This window comes from Penicillium rubens (assembly GCF_028828025.1).
Source record: "Penicillium rubens strain IBT 27055 chromosome Unknown utg000003l_segment0_segment0, whole genome shotgun sequence".
Lineage (NCBI taxonomy): Eukaryota > Fungi > Ascomycota > Eurotiomycetes > Eurotiales > Aspergillaceae > Penicillium > Penicillium rubens.
The window spans coordinates 6444516-6460917 of record NW_026890601.1 but is presented as its reverse complement, the minus strand read 5'-3'; the positions used below and the strand labels follow the sequence as shown (position 1 = coordinate 6460917).

At 50.8% G+C, this 16402-nt stretch overlaps 6 protein-coding genes across 6 annotated transcripts; 4 read left to right on the top strand and 2 right to left on the bottom strand.

The window, feature by feature from the left end:
• Nucleotides 1–59: 59 nt before the first annotated feature.
• Nucleotides 60–1204, top strand: N7525_008692 (uncharacterized protein; the record flags this gene model as incomplete). Its single annotated transcript, XM_002562754.1, has 5 exons — nt 60–132; nt 213–360; nt 430–507; nt 610–691; nt 755–1204. The coding sequence occupies 5 exons, from the start codon at nt 60–62 to the stop codon at nt 1202–1204; spliced, it is 831 nt and encodes a 276-aa protein (XP_002562800.1).
• A 644-nt stretch (nt 1205–1848) lies between these two features.
• Nucleotides 1849–3923, top strand: N7525_008691 (uncharacterized protein; the record flags this gene model as incomplete). The annotated part of the gene is made up of 6 exons (XM_061214460.1): nt 1849–2037; nt 2102–2186; nt 2249–2562; nt 2622–2876; nt 2931–3127; nt 3179–3923. The coding sequence occupies 6 exons, from the start codon at nt 1849–1851 to the stop codon at nt 3921–3923; spliced, it is 1785 nt and encodes a 594-aa protein (XP_061068891.1).
• Nucleotides 3924–4780: 857 nt separating this feature from the next.
• N7525_008690 (putative MFS transporter) lies at nt 4781–6691 on the top strand (the record flags this gene model as incomplete). Its single annotated transcript, XM_002562752.1, has 7 exons — nt 4781–5011; nt 5068–5179; nt 5238–5500; nt 5551–5893; nt 5952–6014; nt 6065–6269; nt 6340–6691. 7 exons carry the CDS (start codon nt 4781–4783, stop codon nt 6689–6691), a joined length of 1569 nt encoding a protein of 522 aa, XP_002562798.1.
• A 1079-nt stretch (nt 6692–7770) lies between these two features.
• Nucleotides 7771–11729, top strand: N7525_008689 (uncharacterized protein; the record flags this gene model as incomplete). The annotated part of the gene is made up of 3 exons (XM_002562751.2): nt 7771–8232; nt 8338–9722; nt 9794–11729. The coding sequence occupies 3 exons, from the start codon at nt 7771–7773 to the stop codon at nt 11727–11729; spliced, it is 3783 nt and encodes a 1260-aa protein (XP_002562797.2).
• Nucleotides 11730–12616: 887 nt separating this feature from the next.
• Nucleotides 12617–13917, bottom strand: fluG (uncharacterized protein; the record flags this gene model as incomplete). Its single annotated transcript, XM_002562750.2, has 2 exons — nt 12617–12751; nt 12817–13917. 2 exons carry the CDS (start codon nt 13915–13917, stop codon nt 12617–12619), a joined length of 1236 nt encoding a protein of 411 aa, XP_002562796.2.
• A 206-nt stretch (nt 13918–14123) lies between these two features.
• On the bottom strand, nt 14124–15813 carry N7525_008687 (NAD-dependent succinate-semialdehyde dehydrogenase; the record flags this gene model as incomplete). Its single annotated transcript, XM_002562749.2, has 4 exons — nt 14124–14260; nt 14311–15555; nt 15611–15698; nt 15784–15813. 4 exons carry the CDS (start codon nt 15811–15813, stop codon nt 14124–14126), a joined length of 1500 nt encoding a protein of 499 aa, XP_002562795.2.
• Between the last annotated feature and the right edge of the window lie 589 nt (nt 15814–16402).

Sequence of the window (16402 nt, the reverse complement as noted above, 5' to 3'; positions counted from 1 at the left end):
CAGCGGCCATAATTTCTGAGATAAAATTACCTCAAGATTGACCTGTGAGATTGATAACAATGGCTTCGCAATCGGCTATCCAAGAATCGCTGCAGTCGTACAAGACCACCAGTACCGTGGACGATTTCCATAGTTTGCGGAACAAGGTGGTGGTAATCACAGTTAAGTACAACTCGGTGCAGAGCAACAGGATATAGCTGATACAACTACAGGTGGTGGGGATGGCATCGGGCTCGCTCTAGTCAAGGCCGTTGTGGAGTTTGGTGGCCATGTTGCAGTGATTGACTATCGTGAGGTGCCTCACCTTGATCTGTGCGAGATTCAAGACTTGCACAAGGAGAGTCGGGTGAAGTATTTCAGGTGTGCTATTCATATGTGATTGCCGTTTGATCTGGTTGACTGTTTCTAACATGGGAATTATTTATACAGTGTCGATATCACCAACGAGATGCTGGTAACCAAAGCATTCGATGGAATCTTAGCAGAGTTTGGGAGGATTGATGGTGTGTAAGTTCCTTCTGTCCATTGCCGTCCAGTTCATTTATCTTTTTAAGTCACGCCCTTTGCCAGAAGATCACCAATTACATTCAAAGTGCTAAAATTCAACAGGATAGCGTGTGCAGGTGTTTGCGTCGAAAAGCCTTTTGTCGATCATACATGGGAAGAGGTGGTTCGGCTCCAAATGGTCAATGTACGTGATAAAAAGAAGACGCTATCATCCTTCTCCATGGGCTGGCCAATAACACCGATATAGAGCGTTGGACTCTTCTTCGCCGTGCAGTTAGCGGTGAAGGCGATGCTTAAGAATCAGCCCACCTCTGGTGATTTCACCCCGAAGGGTAGCGTTATTCTCATCGGGAGTATCGCGACGGAAAGTGGCGTTGAGAGCCAGGGATTGACAGCTTATTCGGCATCCAAGGGAGCGGCTAATGGGTTGCTTCGTGGTTTGGCCGTTGAACTTGCACCGATGGGAATTCGTGTGAACATGATCTCCCCCGGGCACACTGTCACCGACATGTCTATCAGTCAATTCACGAATCGTCCGGAGTTGGCTATGATCATGCGGAATGCTGTTCCTATGGGACGGATGGGCGATCGCAGGGATCTCAAGGGTGCTGCCGTTTATTTCCTGTCGGATGCATCGTTGTATACTACTGGAAGTAATCTAGTCATCAGCGGTGGGCTCCACGCTGGAAGATTGTGAGGTGATCTTGTGTATAGCAGAGCTACCAAATAGTGCAGACGAAATGAGATAAATCCGCGAATTAAGGAGTACTTAGTTAATTACCGCGGTTTGATAGCCAACATAAGACCTTCTATCAGCACATCGGGGTGTGATTCGTGGCTGAGATTGCCTCACAGAGTAGATAGCCTTTCTTTGTTCTTTGTTCGCATATCTGGTCCGTCCGAATTTCTCGCCCACGAAACGCCCTTTTTGTGACCCGTCGACTCCCCAATCTCGGGCTTTGATCGATACTTTTTGCCCAAAAAGTGTCCCCCCGCCAAGAGTACTAGCGAGACTGACTCGTATCCAGTGTAAATGGAACAACCCGTGGAGATCCGTCCCGAATAGAGAGGCGGCTGAATCCGCGGCTCAGTCCGGCTCAACCCCTGACCTCTCAGAACACGAGAATTACCGCATAGCAAACCTTAACCCCATTCTAGACTCACTGAACCCCATGGGGTCGCGACAGTGGCGTCTGGGGTGCGTACCAAGGTACAACCCGTTCCCTTCTATAAAGCTGCACATAATGCATAGCTGCATTGGACGCCTCAATCCCTGCAATTCCTACATATCTTGCCTATCAATCGGTTTTGGACTTACTCGAAAGCACGAGGCACAAGAACATGGGTTCTCTGTCTACCACTGGGAATGAAGATGGCAAGGGGCTACAGGTTGACCACCTCGAAACAGCGAACATGGCTCACCAAGAGCAACATGTCGAGACTGACCGCGCCCCCGAAGCCATGGGAAGGGAGCAGGCCGAGTTGCCTAAAGGGTACTTTTACAGCCCATACTTCATCGGAAGTTACTGTGTATGGAATTTTACCCCTTTTCAACACGCTCTCTCCTTTCTAGTCACTGACAGCTATTTAATAGGCCATTGGAGTCGCTTTTGCGTGTGGAACTGGAGGGTATGCCTTGGTAGCGCCGATTCTGACCGATATCAATAACGACCTCGGAGGTATGTATTCTGGACGCGAGTATTCAATATCTTCGGAGCGCTACTGACAAGAACGGTTGTAGGATCCGGTTCGAGTGACATTAACTGGGTCGGCATTGTGTATTCCTTGACCCAGGCTATCGTGCTCATGCTGGCCGGCCGTCTGAGTGACCTGTTTGGCCGCCGCTGGTTTTTCGTGATCGGGTCAGTCATCGGCCTGGTTGGCAGTATCGTCGGTGCGAGAGCCGGCACTATCGGGCAGCTCATCGCAGGGGAAACTCTGATCGGGATTGCCGCGGGCTTTCAGTGCTCTTTCTTCTGGATCGTGTCCGAGATTGTGCCCATGAAGAGGCGCTTCATCGCCAACTCTGGACTGTTTCTGTGGACTTTGCCAACAGTATGTACCAATCGGGATCTTTGTGCAATGAAACTGGAGTTGCTGACGTCTGCGACTAGAACATTCTCGGACCGAAGATTGCTATCACTATCCAGAATAACACTGCAGTGCAATGGCGCGGATGCTTCTACTACCTGACTGGGTTGAATGCTCTGTCAGTAGCGCTGTGGTTCTTCTTCTACCACCCGCCATCCTTCCACATGTTACACCGCGATAAAACTGTCAAACAAATGGTTCTCGAGTTTGACTTCATTGGTCTTGTATTATTTTCGGCCGGCATGATCCTCTTCCTAATTGGGTTAAACTGGGGTGGCGTAAGTGCACAGCCCCGCTATCAAGCTTGACGTGATCGCTAACGAGCATAAAAGTCGATCTACCCCTGGAAGAGCGGACAGGTATTGGGAACCCTGCTCTCCGGTGTCGCCATTCTCGCCGTCTGTATAGCTTATGAGCTGAAATCATCGCCGAAAGAACCCTACCTTCCCCTCCAATTGTTCAAAAATGTCAAGTACACTTCTTGCGTGGTCTGGTGTGCAATTGAAGCCATGAACTTTTATGCCTTTGGGTACGTGCCAACCCGTTGACCCTGATGGAGACTCGTCCTAATATATACCAGAATTATCTGGCCCAGAGCAGTTGCCATCCTCTACCCCAGTCTAAGTCCAGCCAGCAGCGCGACCATGTCGGGACTGGTAACCATGTCATTCGCGCTAGGCCAGATGGCGGGCCCCTTTTTCGCAAACTGGCTGCCGGCCAAACCACTAGTCATCGTGGGTACATTCATCGGCACGGGGCTGCTCGCGGCCTGCGCAGCCAACCCACTCAACCTAGACCTGACGGTGGGCGTACTCGTTACGGGTAACCTCGTGATCGGCATGGCGGATGGAATTGGTCTGCCCATGACGACCTTCCCAATCAAACACCAGGAAGCATTGGGCACCGCGGGTGGTCTGAGTGGATGCATTCGCCTAGCGGGCACCTCGGTCGCAGTGGCAATGTATAACACTATCCTGAACAATCGTCTGTTACAGACGATTCCCGCCGCCGTCACTCCAGTCGCGCTGTCGGCAGGTGTGCCCGAATCCTTCATCCCCCAGCTCATCGCCAACCTCACAAGAACCAACCGGGTAGGCGGGGGCATTCCGGGTCTGACTGCTGGGGACGTCCCGCTGATCCAATCTGCCTTCCAACTGGGAAACTCCCAGGCGTATAGTACCGTCTTTCTCTCTACGTTGGGATTCGGCGGTGTGGCGCTGATTCTGTGCTTTTTGATCGGTGGTGTCGATGAAAGCAATGGGGAGTACGTAGCAGCACTAATTCAGCATGGGGATGGCAGCGACCAGCAGACGGAAAAAGTGTAGTTGTGTCTTCTTTTTCTTGTTGATTGCATAGTATATCTTGGGAGGGCCCCATTGTGGGATTGTTTTCAACATCCTTTTTCGATGTCTCATTCGGAGGTAGTTTATAGTCCGAGCGTTCAAACGGGCTGAAAGACATCTATCAGGATTAAGTAGCTTGAATCGACCTCGGGAGTATATTAACGAGAAATAACTATATCAATATTTGAAATTTTAATAACAGCCTAGTCCTTGTACAAATTGTAGAAGTCGAAAAACGTCGTGCTGGTGAGACGGACTTGGACCAAGACAAAATGGCCCTAGCTAATAATCTGAACCCGAGATATAACCGGGTTAAAGAATCCGAGCGGGTCTAGAAGAAACCTTGGAAGAATAGCGCAAGCTGACTACGTATAGCTCGGACAAAAGCCGAGAGACTCTTCCAACCCTGCTCCACCACTTAAAAACGTTGAAGGGACTAAACTAAAGCGAGTCAAATTCACCGATGTTACCCCGAATTAGACTAGATAGGCAGCGCTAGACCCCTTTTGGGTATAACCCCCCGATCTGGACCATCTTATCTGATGGAACTCCGCGCCAAGCGACAAGGTAAACCTTGCAAGCTCTTCTTTTTCTTTTTTTCTTGTACGTAGTGGAGCCAATTAGGAGCTAATCAGGAGCTTCGGCCCTTTCCACCAGGATCAGCTCACCGTAGTCCCGACTAGCAGGGCTCCGCTCTGTCGTTAAACTTTTATCAATCTCCGAGGTCCATAAATAGGAAGACATGGAACTATTTTTTAAGTTCGCCCTGAAAGTCTTTTATTTCCTTTGACAGCCCGAGCTAGGAGCTTGCTATATAATTCCAGTATCGGATCGTGATTATGGCAGATGATACCTCAGACTCGAAGTCTGTGGACGTGGTGTCGGCGCCTGTCCGTGAAGACATCAAGACTCCGTCGGAAGAACCTAGCGACAACAGCGATGACTCTGATGGAAGGAAGCCACCGCCGCTTGCAGCAAAGTTATGCGCTGTCGCGCTGATATCGTGTATTAGCTTTGGCTCGCACTGGAGTTCTGGCGTGACGGGTGCTATGAAGAGCACAATGAAAAAGGTACTTCATGCCACGGAAATGCCGATCCGCAGAATTCACTAACGATCTTTTGGTAGGAAATGCATATAGACAATGTTCAATTTTCGCTCTTGGAAGCTAGCGAGGATTTTATGGCAACGGTTCTGCTTTTGATAAGTGGTGTGATCACCGACCGTGTCGGTGGAGCTCGTATGTTGCCGAGTCTATCAAATCAGCGAGAGATATCCTGACCAGTTCTTTCTGATAGAGATGATCGTTTATGGAAATATCGTCTATACCATCGGTTCCATCCTCGTCGCGGCAGCGGCGACGGTGCGCTCTTTCGACTTCATGATCGGAGGTCGAATCATCCTCGCATTGGGCGATATCGCCACACAAATCGCCCAGTATAAAATGTTTTCCTCTTGGTTTCCTCCTAGCAATGGATTTGCATCCACTCTAGGCTTTGAGCTCGCGATCGGCAAGATTGGAGGGTTTATTGGCAAGTCAACCTCTAATATTATAGCATCGGTAATCGCTTTTCGCGCTTCGACTTGGTTAAACCAATGCTGACTTGATAGAAAACTGGGAACTTTGCGTGGGTGTTTTGGACTGCAGTGTTCATGAACCTGTTCACGAATGCCGCCAGCGCTGCATTCTGGTTCTTCAACATATATTGTAATCGCCACTACAAGGGACGACGCGATGAAGCCACAAAAGAACAACTGACAGAGAAAAACAAAAAGTTCGAATTCAAGAAGATGTTCGAGCTACCTTGGATGTTCTGGGCTGTCATGGGCTTCTCTATATTCCAAACGAGTGCTGCGTCAGTCTTCAGCCAGAATGCCACCGAACTGGCCGAGAAGAGATTCAATGTCGATTCCATCAAGGCCGGGTGGTATAGTTCTCTTTCGCAGTATGCAGGTACGATATTCCTGGAAGGTGTGGTCATTGTTGTTGGACACAAGCTGACATTGGCCAGGTTTCTTCCTCGTTCCCTGCTTGGGCGTGTTCATTGATGTCCTCGGCAACCGAGCATCTGTCTGTGAGTTTTGTCATAAAGACCTAAAATAACCCTCATACTGACCTCCAAAGTGTTTATTTGCGGTCTTGGCATGTTGTTGAGTATGGTTCTCATTAATTTTGCAACGTCACATGCGGGAACAGGGGCTGCGTTCGGCATCTACGGCATTGCCGTGTCCTTCGGACCAACCTCTGTCATCGACAGCATTCGCACCACTCTCTGGCACCAATCGGTCTTTGGATCCGCCTATGCCCTGAAGGTCACCATGAATAATGCGTAAGTTTGACCCCAAACCCCAGCATCGGGCTGTGTTCAGGGACCGAGAGTTTAACATTGGAAACTGTAGTATGAGCATTATAATTCGGATCATCACAGGAGCTTTGCAGGATGCAGACGACAACTCATACCGCCGGGTGGTGCAGGTCTACCTAGTTCTTGGTGCCGGTGCTACGGTTGTCGGCGCAGCTATTCTGATCGGCTCGTTTGTGACTGATAACCTGGCGCCGCTGCAGTGGACTCGGCATAAGCGGTTGACATCGGGTGCGGCGGTCATCGAGCGTATCCGGGAGCGCAGCTTGGTAACCCAGCGCGAGCGCACTCGGAAGATATCCATACTTTGCTTTGCAGCTCTACTTTTGCTGACAGTTGGGTCGTGGGTGGCGTATATCTGGGGTGCGGTGACCGGTCATAATTCCTAGTTCGGTATAAAGTTTAGAAGAGTTGTTTGAATACAACATATATTTTGAGACTTTGATCATCTTGTGCGGTCAGGTCCGTAACGGAGAAGATCGTTTTCCATAGCTGTCATAGTCAGCATAGTCAATTAGAGATTGCCTATGTTGTATAGCTGCTTCATGAATTCGCCACCGTCGTCATGGGGCTTGCAGCGCTGATCCAGCCCCTGAAAAATGACGTACAGTTTTCAAGTGACGCATGGGTGTGGGTGGGTGTGAAGTCCCGGTCGCCAGTAGCGAGGCGCTGAGACAGCATGGTTCACATTACGAATGAAGCAAGGAAGCACCCATCTGCAATTAGCAACTTCTACTGGTAGAACGATCGCGAAGGTTCATTGGCCCACTCGACTTTGTTCTGGATGCCTGATATTCACGGCAAATATTATGGCCTGAGGCTATCAGCCAATGATCGCCAGCCCAGGACGCCACAGCACCACCTCACTGAAACCTCCTGCTCCACATCTTGTCTCCATCTTGTCCACACTGGTACATTCCACTCCATCATGCTCCAGGCATATGTCGATCCAGTGACAGTTACGCCACCTTGGTGTACCGATCCCAAGATGCTGCACTATCCCACGACAGAAGCGATGAGGTGGTGGAGTAGATGTACTCCATACGCAACTCTCGATGTGCATTGAGCGCGGATTCCCTCTAATCATGTTCTATGCATTGCTCCCCTCAGTTCTCCACCTCGCCAATACCCGTCCCTATTGTACCTTGACAGACAGGTCCCTGGCGATACCCAGTCTTCCCTGGAATCCTGCGCTCACCTGACTTGCTGTTCGATTGTGGAGAGTCGTACCTAAATTGAGAAATCACACTTTCTTTCCAATTCTCCAATAGTCTGCGACTAACCCAGTTATATTGATCCCCTCCACCAATTTCCTAGCTTCTTGATCACTTGTTCTCTGCATTTCGACCTCTCTCGGCCCTCACCCTGCCTCGATCGTCCTCGGCGTGATAACTTCACCCGTATACCGAAATTGGGGGTCCGAGGATGCACCACTGTATCCTGGCTGTTTTAACACTACCGGCAAACGATGGATCTTCCTAGGGCGCGCCAGGATGGCCTACACAATGCGGATCGCAGGGCGAGAGAGCTGTACCGCTACTACAAGCCTGCTTCCCAAGCCGAAGTGGTGCCTACTTGGCTTCCTGCGAACGATGGATTCCCCTTTACTGCAAATTCAGGAAATATAATCACCCCACCGATATCAGAAGGCTCAGTGCCTTCGCATAGTCCACCTTCACGACCAGCGAGCGCAGGCTCCGAAGCCCTCGTTTTAGGTACCTCAAACAGTACAATGACGTCATTTGCCCAGCTAGCGGCCTTGCGGCTGAATGCGGAGAGGGTGTTTGTCTCTGTATTGGATCGTGATCAACAGCACATCATTGCCGAAGCTACGAAGTCCGTCAATTTGAACGATCCGTCAATCCACGACGACAATGACAATATCTGGTTGGGGACATCCGACACCCGCAAGGCATGGAGTGTATGCAAGGTAAGCTTTGCTCATTCGACGAGCTGGCCGACCCGGAGCCATTGTCGAACTCGATCGCATCATTATTTATCTCTATGATTCCTCGCTTTTGACGCCATTTGACAGGACATCGTTTCCCTACCCCCCAACGACCGCAAAAATGCAGATTATCAATTTCTAATTGTGAACGACATGACCGAAAATGAGCGCTACAAACACCTTTCCTTCGTTGAAAAAGATCCCAACTTCCGCTTTTTCGCTGGAACTCCCTTGACAACCGAGAGGAATATCAATTTGGGCTGTTTTTTCGTGTTGGATAAAAAGCCCCGGGATGGATTGACGCCACTGGAGAAGGATACGCTGGGATCTATATCGATGCTTGTGATGGACTACTTGAGGGTGTGCAGGCAGGCTTCCGAAGGACGCCGGGCTGCACGCCTTTCCCGCGGGCTCAGCTATTTCGTTGAGGGAAGCTCCAGTTTTGTGGATAATGTCGACCCGTCGCGCACCGACAGTGTCGGCCATTTATCAGCAACTCCGGCATCTTCCTACAATCGAATCAGTGCCTCTAGTCGATCCCATGGAGACGGCTCAGAAAACGCATCGCAAGCACCGTCCAATAGTCCACCAAACGACCGGTCACTCAGTAACGACGCACGTTCCTTCAGCTCTGTTCCTTCGGATTTGAAACTGGACTACGATTGGAAGTTGGGCAGTGGTTCAAAATTGGACAACGGCTCAAATGTTGAATCGGGCACGGTGGAGAGCTCTCTGCCAGAATGGCTGACAAGCAGCAGCCGAAATCGACTACCGCCGGATGATTCTCAAGGCACCTCTTGGTCCTTCCGCAGGGCTGCCAACTTACTTCGCGAGAGCCTTGACTTGAGTGGCGACGGTGGGGTGATTTTCCTGGAGGCCAACAATAGCCCTTTGATGGATGCCGATATGGGAGGTGATTGCTCCGACACAGGCGGACCTGCCTCTGTCCTGTCGGCATCAACAAATGAAGAGCCGTTTGCTCCCCAGGCAGGTTCGATGACCACATGCCCTGCTGCCAACTTGGATCGATCCTTCCTGCAATTGCTGCTTCGACGTTACCCCAAAGGAAAGCTATGGTCTTTCCATCGCGATGGGCTCATCTCGACATCCGATGATGACGACCAAGAAGCCCAAGACAAGGGTCCTCTTGGCACCAGTGCCACCAGTCGGTCCCCACCCAATGCACAACCTTCAAAGCCAACGCGAAAACGGCGGAAAGCCGCGGAGAATTCAGTACTCAACCAGTATTTTCCACATGCCGCACAAATAATGTTTGTGCCCCTGTGGGATGCTGTTTCTTCGCAATGGTTTGGAGGGTGTTTCTGCTGGAGCACAATTGAGACCCAGGTGTTCACCACCTCGGTCGAGCTCAGCTCAGTGCTTGGCTTTTCATCGTCCATCATGGCCGAATACAGCCGTGTTGAATCCCTCATCGCGGATCGCCAGAAGGGTGATTTCATCGGGAGTATCTCGTGAGTTTCTCATTGTCTCTAGCGGATATTCCATGTGCGGACCACAGTTACTGACTAAAATGTTGTCCTAGACATGAACTCCGTAGCCCTCTCCATGGCATCTTGGCCGCTGCTGAGTTTTTGAACAGCACTCATCTAAACGAATTCCAGGACTCATTGCTTGAAACCATCAATTCCTGTGGCCGGACGTTGCTGGATACAATGAACCAGGTACTTGACTTCAGCAAAGTGGTATCTTTGGAACGGACATGGCGGTCAATGAAACGCAAGAAAGAGTCACAGCTCGATTACAAAGGATCGGACAAGCTGCCGCATCATCTGGATACGCTCGTGGCTACCGATGTGGCGATTCTTGCCGAGGAAGTCGTTGAAGGCATCTGCCTTGGCAATGTGTATGGCCAGAGCTCGACTGCTTCAGCTGACCTGCCCGTGTTGATGCCACATCAGACAAAGTCACAGCATCAGCGGTCCAATGTCGAAGTCGTTATTGACGTTCCATTCCGGGATTGGGTCTACCGAACTCAGCCAGGCGCTTTGCGGCGGATCATTATGAATATTTTTGGAAACGCCATGAAATATACAGAATTTGGACGTGTCACATTATCCTTGGCAGCATCGAGCCAGTCTGAAGGACGATCTCGACGGCAAGGCCTCGAAGACTTGGTCACATTGACAGTAACCGACACAGGGAAAGGTATATCGGAGGAGTTTTTGCGCGGCAAGCTTTACACGCCCTTTGCTCAGGAAGACGCCCTAGCCGTTGGTACCGGACTTGGATTATCAATTGTTCGCAGTTTGGTAAAGGCTTTGAATGGAAGCATTCGAATTCGCAGTCGGCCGGGGGAAGGCACTGTCGTACGTGTATCGCTCCCGCTAGAGCGGCCTGTTGGCAAGGAAAGCCCAGAGATCGAACCATCCGGACAGCTCATGCAACAGAGAGAGACCTTAACACAAACTCTTCTGCTACGCGAGGGGTACCCTGGTAGACGAGCCTCTATCTGGGGTATCGATCCGTCCGAGGTGACTGCCAACTCTAACTGGTCTGAGATTGCTCGATACCTTTCAGAGTGGTACGATATCGAGATCGTCGCATGGACACCGGACGCCCATATTGATCTTGTGCTTATGGATGAAAACGATTTACCAAACTTTCGCACCATTGCACCTTCGGCCACTTTGCCTGCTCTTCTCGTCCTATGCCACAAGTCTGTGGATTACACCGGATCAAAATCCGAGTGGTTGTCTCTTGCTAACTCCGTGAACATCATCCGTCGCCCCTGTGGGCCACATAAATTAGCTCGAAGCGTAATGAGGTGCCTGACCCACGGCCAACCGAGATCCACGACACCGGCTTCCGCTCTGCAACCACTGAATCTGCCGATCAGGACGTCCTCATTGCCATCCGAACTCGCCTCACCCCACATGTCCACTGGTGATGATATTGGCGCACCTGAGCAGGACTGCCCCGGAGGGCGCCCTATGACGGTATCACCGCTGCGACAACCGTCGCCGATGACGGCGTTAAAGGAGGAGATTTCAGAAGCCCCGTTACCAGATCCACTGGTAGAGGGCGCAAAGCCCTCGCGGCGACTGGCACGAGTGCTCGTGGTCGATGACAATCGCATCAACCTCAATTTGATGATGACGTTCCTCAAAAAGCGCCAGCTGACTGACCTGGACCCAGCTGAGAATGGCAAATTGGCCGTTGAGGCGGTCGAGCGCATGCAGAGTGGTTACGACATTATCTTCATGGATATGTCAATGCCCGTCATGAATGGTTTCGAGGCTACTCGTGCTATTCGCTCGCTGGAGAGGGATACAGATGGCCGCAAACCGGCTATCATCATTGCCTTAACCGGTCTCAGTAGCTCTCGTGATGAGTCGGATGCTATAGCTTCTGGTGTGGATCTATTCCTTACTAAACCGGTCTCTTTCAGAGAAGTAGCACGGCTACTAAATGAGTGGGAAAGGGGCGAGTTGGTGACTGAACGGAAGATGACATGTTGAAACACCACTTTTGTTCATTTTGATCTGCAGTGCAAGGTCGTCTGTGGAATCCTCATTTCCATTCATTTGGTTGGAGCTTGCGATGCGTCGCCTTGCCCCTTAGCACCTCTTCTTTTGCACATTTACCTACTCCTCTCTTCCTCTCAACCCTACATCTTGGTCAATTGCACACGACATGTACCACTTTTTCCTTATATTTCTTTTTTTTTCAACCTATCATATCAGCCAATGAACGTGTGACATTTGGCTTCTCTTCTCTCTCTACCATATTTCGATTTACACCCACATTCTAGCAACTCCTATTTTTGGAACTATTTCGCTTGATAGACGGGGAGCGACGGCTGGAGTGGTATACCTGTTTCTATATCTTGCTTTGTCTTGCTTTGTCTTGCTTTGTCTTGCTTTCCTTGCTTTCCTCTTATTTCGCGGGGTGCAACGTTCTACCCACCCGGTGGTACACGCGTGTCTGTCAGTGTTGTATTATGACTTGGGGTGAGGCGAGACGGCATGGAAAGATCATGGCCACATCCAGTTCTAATATGAAAATTCGGTATATACATACTCATAAGTCTACGTATTTTGTGGTCGGTGCCGTACGCCACAATCGGCGGGCGTCCGGATTGGATACCCAGCGGGTGCGCTGGTTCGGCTTGCCTGACTGTTTCGTAGTTCTTCACATGGACGGCCACCAGTGGTGCCTGCATGCCCGTATTGCCTTTGCAAGACCTCAGTAATCGGTGATTGGCCTTCGCAACGGGGTCAATACCCAAGAGTTATGCATTGTGAGAGCGTGAGTAGAGGCATCGGCTGATGGGACCACTGTCAGTATACCCGTTGCGAATACAAATTAATGGCAGGGAAATACCTGTGTCCTTGTACTCAGCAGTTTACTCCGCAGCAGTGTACGATGGAGTCAAGTTCAGGCTGTAAAGACGATTGGCGTTATAGAACAGAACATCAGCTGCTATCTTCATGGCCTGGGACGCCATGAAGTCGCCGTTTTGAACGTAATCCACTAGTACCTGCAACACAAGGAAAATAAGCGTCAGGAAAGAGAGCGAATATCAAAGGCAGGCTTGCAACTGACCGTCTCCAGAGCCTGGCGGAACTGTCGATTAGCCAACCAGAACGTCTCCGGGTGAAACCGGCCACCGGTACTCCAGAGCAAACGATCAGTAGGCGCGAGCTCCAAACTTTCTCTCAGGACCTTCATCTGCGCCTCCCGGCTAACCATGGGAAAGACCTTCCCGAGATCAAGATAGACATTTGGATAAGTAGCAGCCAGATAACCCGCCTCGCGGGTGTAAGGGTAACCGGCATTCAACAACACAATGTCCGCGACAGGATACTGTGCGATTAAAGGCTGCAGACATGCAGGGTTAGCTCGCAAAAGATTAATCCGGTTATCTCCCAAGCCGGTGTGAAACAGCAAAGGTTTCACAATACCAGCTCTTTTCTTAAACGAGATCGCTTTCAGCGTTTGCTGGACTATCCAATCACAGATCTCCTTATCATCGACCGCGAACCCAGACTTGGTTGTGCCGGAATCGAGGATGCGAATCAATGACCCGCCAAGGGTGGTATCATCAGAGGAATACGCATCCACGTCCAATCCGGTCCGACAGCAAATTTCCGATACAAAACCAACAATGTTGGCGTCTTCCATGGCTGTGGCCAGAGCGTCCTGGAACCGCTGACGGAAATTGTTCCAGACTGATTCGCCGTTCTTGCGCGAGTTCGATACCTGCAAGATTGTGGACTCGGCCATGGCTTCGATCTGCACGATCCGCTTTGTCGGTGAGGCCGTAAAGCTATCGTGCCAGCTCGAGGATTCGATATCTTCGTCGTCGCTGAGATAATCATCGAGTAGCAGGGCGTGCGTGCCTGACAGAGACTTTTGGATCAAGTTGGAGTAGTCTCCGCGCACGCTTTCATCGTGCGCGGATTGGACGTCGTTCCAGTCTGCACATGGGCGGCCGTAGAGCTCCGAGAGCTGGCTTGCGGCCCGCAGCGAGGGGAGGGTTGTGCGGGCATTTTCTAGGGCGCGACCGCCTGCTGAGGTGGCGATGGCCTCTAATGGGTAATTGTCGTAGTCGGTGGCTGGCTCGGGGTTCAATAGGTTATGGGCATGGTGGTCGATTAGCGGGTGATTCTGAATCAGGTGTCGTAGCAGACTAAGATCGTCCATGGTGAGAATAACCAAACGTGTGCAGTGAAGAAAATCTGATATTGAAAAGATCTCCCCAGATTGTATTCAGCCAATCAAAAGATATCGTTCGGAGTAAAGTGGACTCAGTTGGCCAGTCACAATCAAGCAAATACAACAGTCATGAATTTCATTTCAATTTGGTAGAACCGAGATGATCTATACACATGTGTATATGTACGGTGTACTTAATATTGTCCCTCAATGGTCAAAGTGCCCGTTTTAGTAACCAAGTACTCATTGACAGCCACGTCCTTCCCACTCTCTTTGCCATAACCAGACTCCTTGAGACCACCGAAAGGTGACTCGGCGGCCGATGAGTTGCCTGTACCAATTGGTCAGACTGATTAGACTCGTTATTAACAGAAAACTTACCTGTATTCATTCCAATCATTCCCGCCTCCAAGTTCTCCAACAGACGCCACATGCGATCAATATTCTTGGTGAAAGCATAACTAGCCAGACCCATGCTCGTATCATTAGCCAGCTTGACAGCCTGTTCCTCAGTCTCGAACCGGTACAGCGCAGCAATAGGCGCAAACGATTCTTCCTGTGAGATGAGCATCTCCTCCGTCATTCCCGACAGAATAGTAGGCTCGAAGAAATAACCCGGCTGCGACGTCACAGCCTTACCACCCAAGATAACATCAGCACCGAGCCGAAGAGCATCCTCAACCTGCGCAGAGGCCTTATCAAGACTCCGAGGCGTGGTCAATGGTCCCATTGTGGTACCAGCCACGGCGCCATGGCCAACAACTATCGCAGCAGTGCGCTCTTTCAGAAGAGCAGCGAAGCGATCATAAATACCAGCCTGGACGTAGATCCGATTGGCAGTAATACAAGCTTGGCCCGCATGGCGCCATTTCAGCGACATCAGCTGCTCAACCGCCTGGTCGAGGTTGGCATCGTCGAAAACAAGGAAAGGACAGTTCCCACCGAGCTCAAGAGTCAATTTCTTAAGACCATGCGCACAGTGCGAGGCCACCAACTTACCCACCCGCGTGGAGCCCGTGAACGTCACTTTCTTAACGAGCGGGTGCTTACACAACGCCTCGCTCAGCGCCGGGGTATTCTCCAAGTCTGTAGTGAGCACATTCAGCACACCAGCCGGGATACCAGCGCGATGGGCAAGTTCCGCCAGCACGAGCGCCGAAATCGGTGTCTCGGGACTAGGTTTAACGACCATCGTGCAGCCAGCCGCTAGCGCAGCGCCGACTTTCCGAAGAACCATGGCAACGGGGAAGTTCCATGGGACGAGGGCGGCTGCGACGCCGATCGGCTGTTTGATGGTGAATATGCGGCGGTTGGGTGCGGCAGCTGTTGACACGCTGCCCTGGATGCGCTCTGCTTCTCCGGCGAACCACCACAGGAACCCGAGGGAATAGTCGATCTCGCCATATGCTTCTGACAGCGGCTTGCCGGTTTCGTGGGTTACGATCTGGGCGAGGTCGTCGCGGGCCGCGGCGGTCAGGTTGTGCCATTCTAGTAGCCACTTGGCGCGTTGGCGAGGGTTGACTTTGCGGAATTGCTCGAAGGCTGTGTGGGCGTTCTCCACGGCGGCAGATACATCTTCTGCTGCGTTGGCGGGGCAGCTGGCCCAGGGTTTGTCGGTGCCGGGGTCTAAGTGGATATGTTAGCTGTGATAATCTGCGGAGGATATTGCATTTCCAATTACCGAGTACTTCAAATCGCTTTCCGCTCTTTGCGCCGACCCATTTATCGCCGATGACGGAGTCGAATTTCAGCAGACTGGGGTCCGATAGCTGGAGAACATGCGGTTAGCGTGGCTCAACACTTCGGACATCTCGCCGAATACCCCGACTAAGAACAGAAGGATGGTAGCAATACCTTGAATGGTAGCTGGTACTGAGTCGCCATATCTGTGAATCGGGTATGATCTGAATATGTGGTCAAGGTATATTCACCGAGTAAGAGTTTATAAGAAGAGGGGAGGTTTCATACCTTTATGTATGCAGATGACCCCTCATATCCCCAATTGGGGTAGATCCTCGGCCGGTTTTGGTATCCTTCTTCTTCAAGTAGGCTATAAGCTGCCTACATTATGCAGGTATCTTCATAAATGGTATCTAGATGATATCATTAAACCATACTGTCTGCCCTCCAGGCTACACTATACCCGACCGAGATATTAGTCGTCTTTATGATCCCCTTTTATCCCAATGCTTCCAAGATTACATACCTAGGTCAACCCTCCTTATTCCATCATCGCCCACAATACCAACAATATCAACGAACGGCCTATCCACCTCGGAATTCGCACAGCAAGTGGAATAGACTGATGGCTGGGCATGCGAGACAAATTTGAATATATTTGAGAGTACGTGACAACACTGAAGGCATACCGTGAATGGTGATACTCGGTCGCCATACCAATCAAGGATAATTTGAATATGTGAGGTATATTCAGTGTTTATAGGAAGAGGGGGATCTCCATACTACCTAGGTA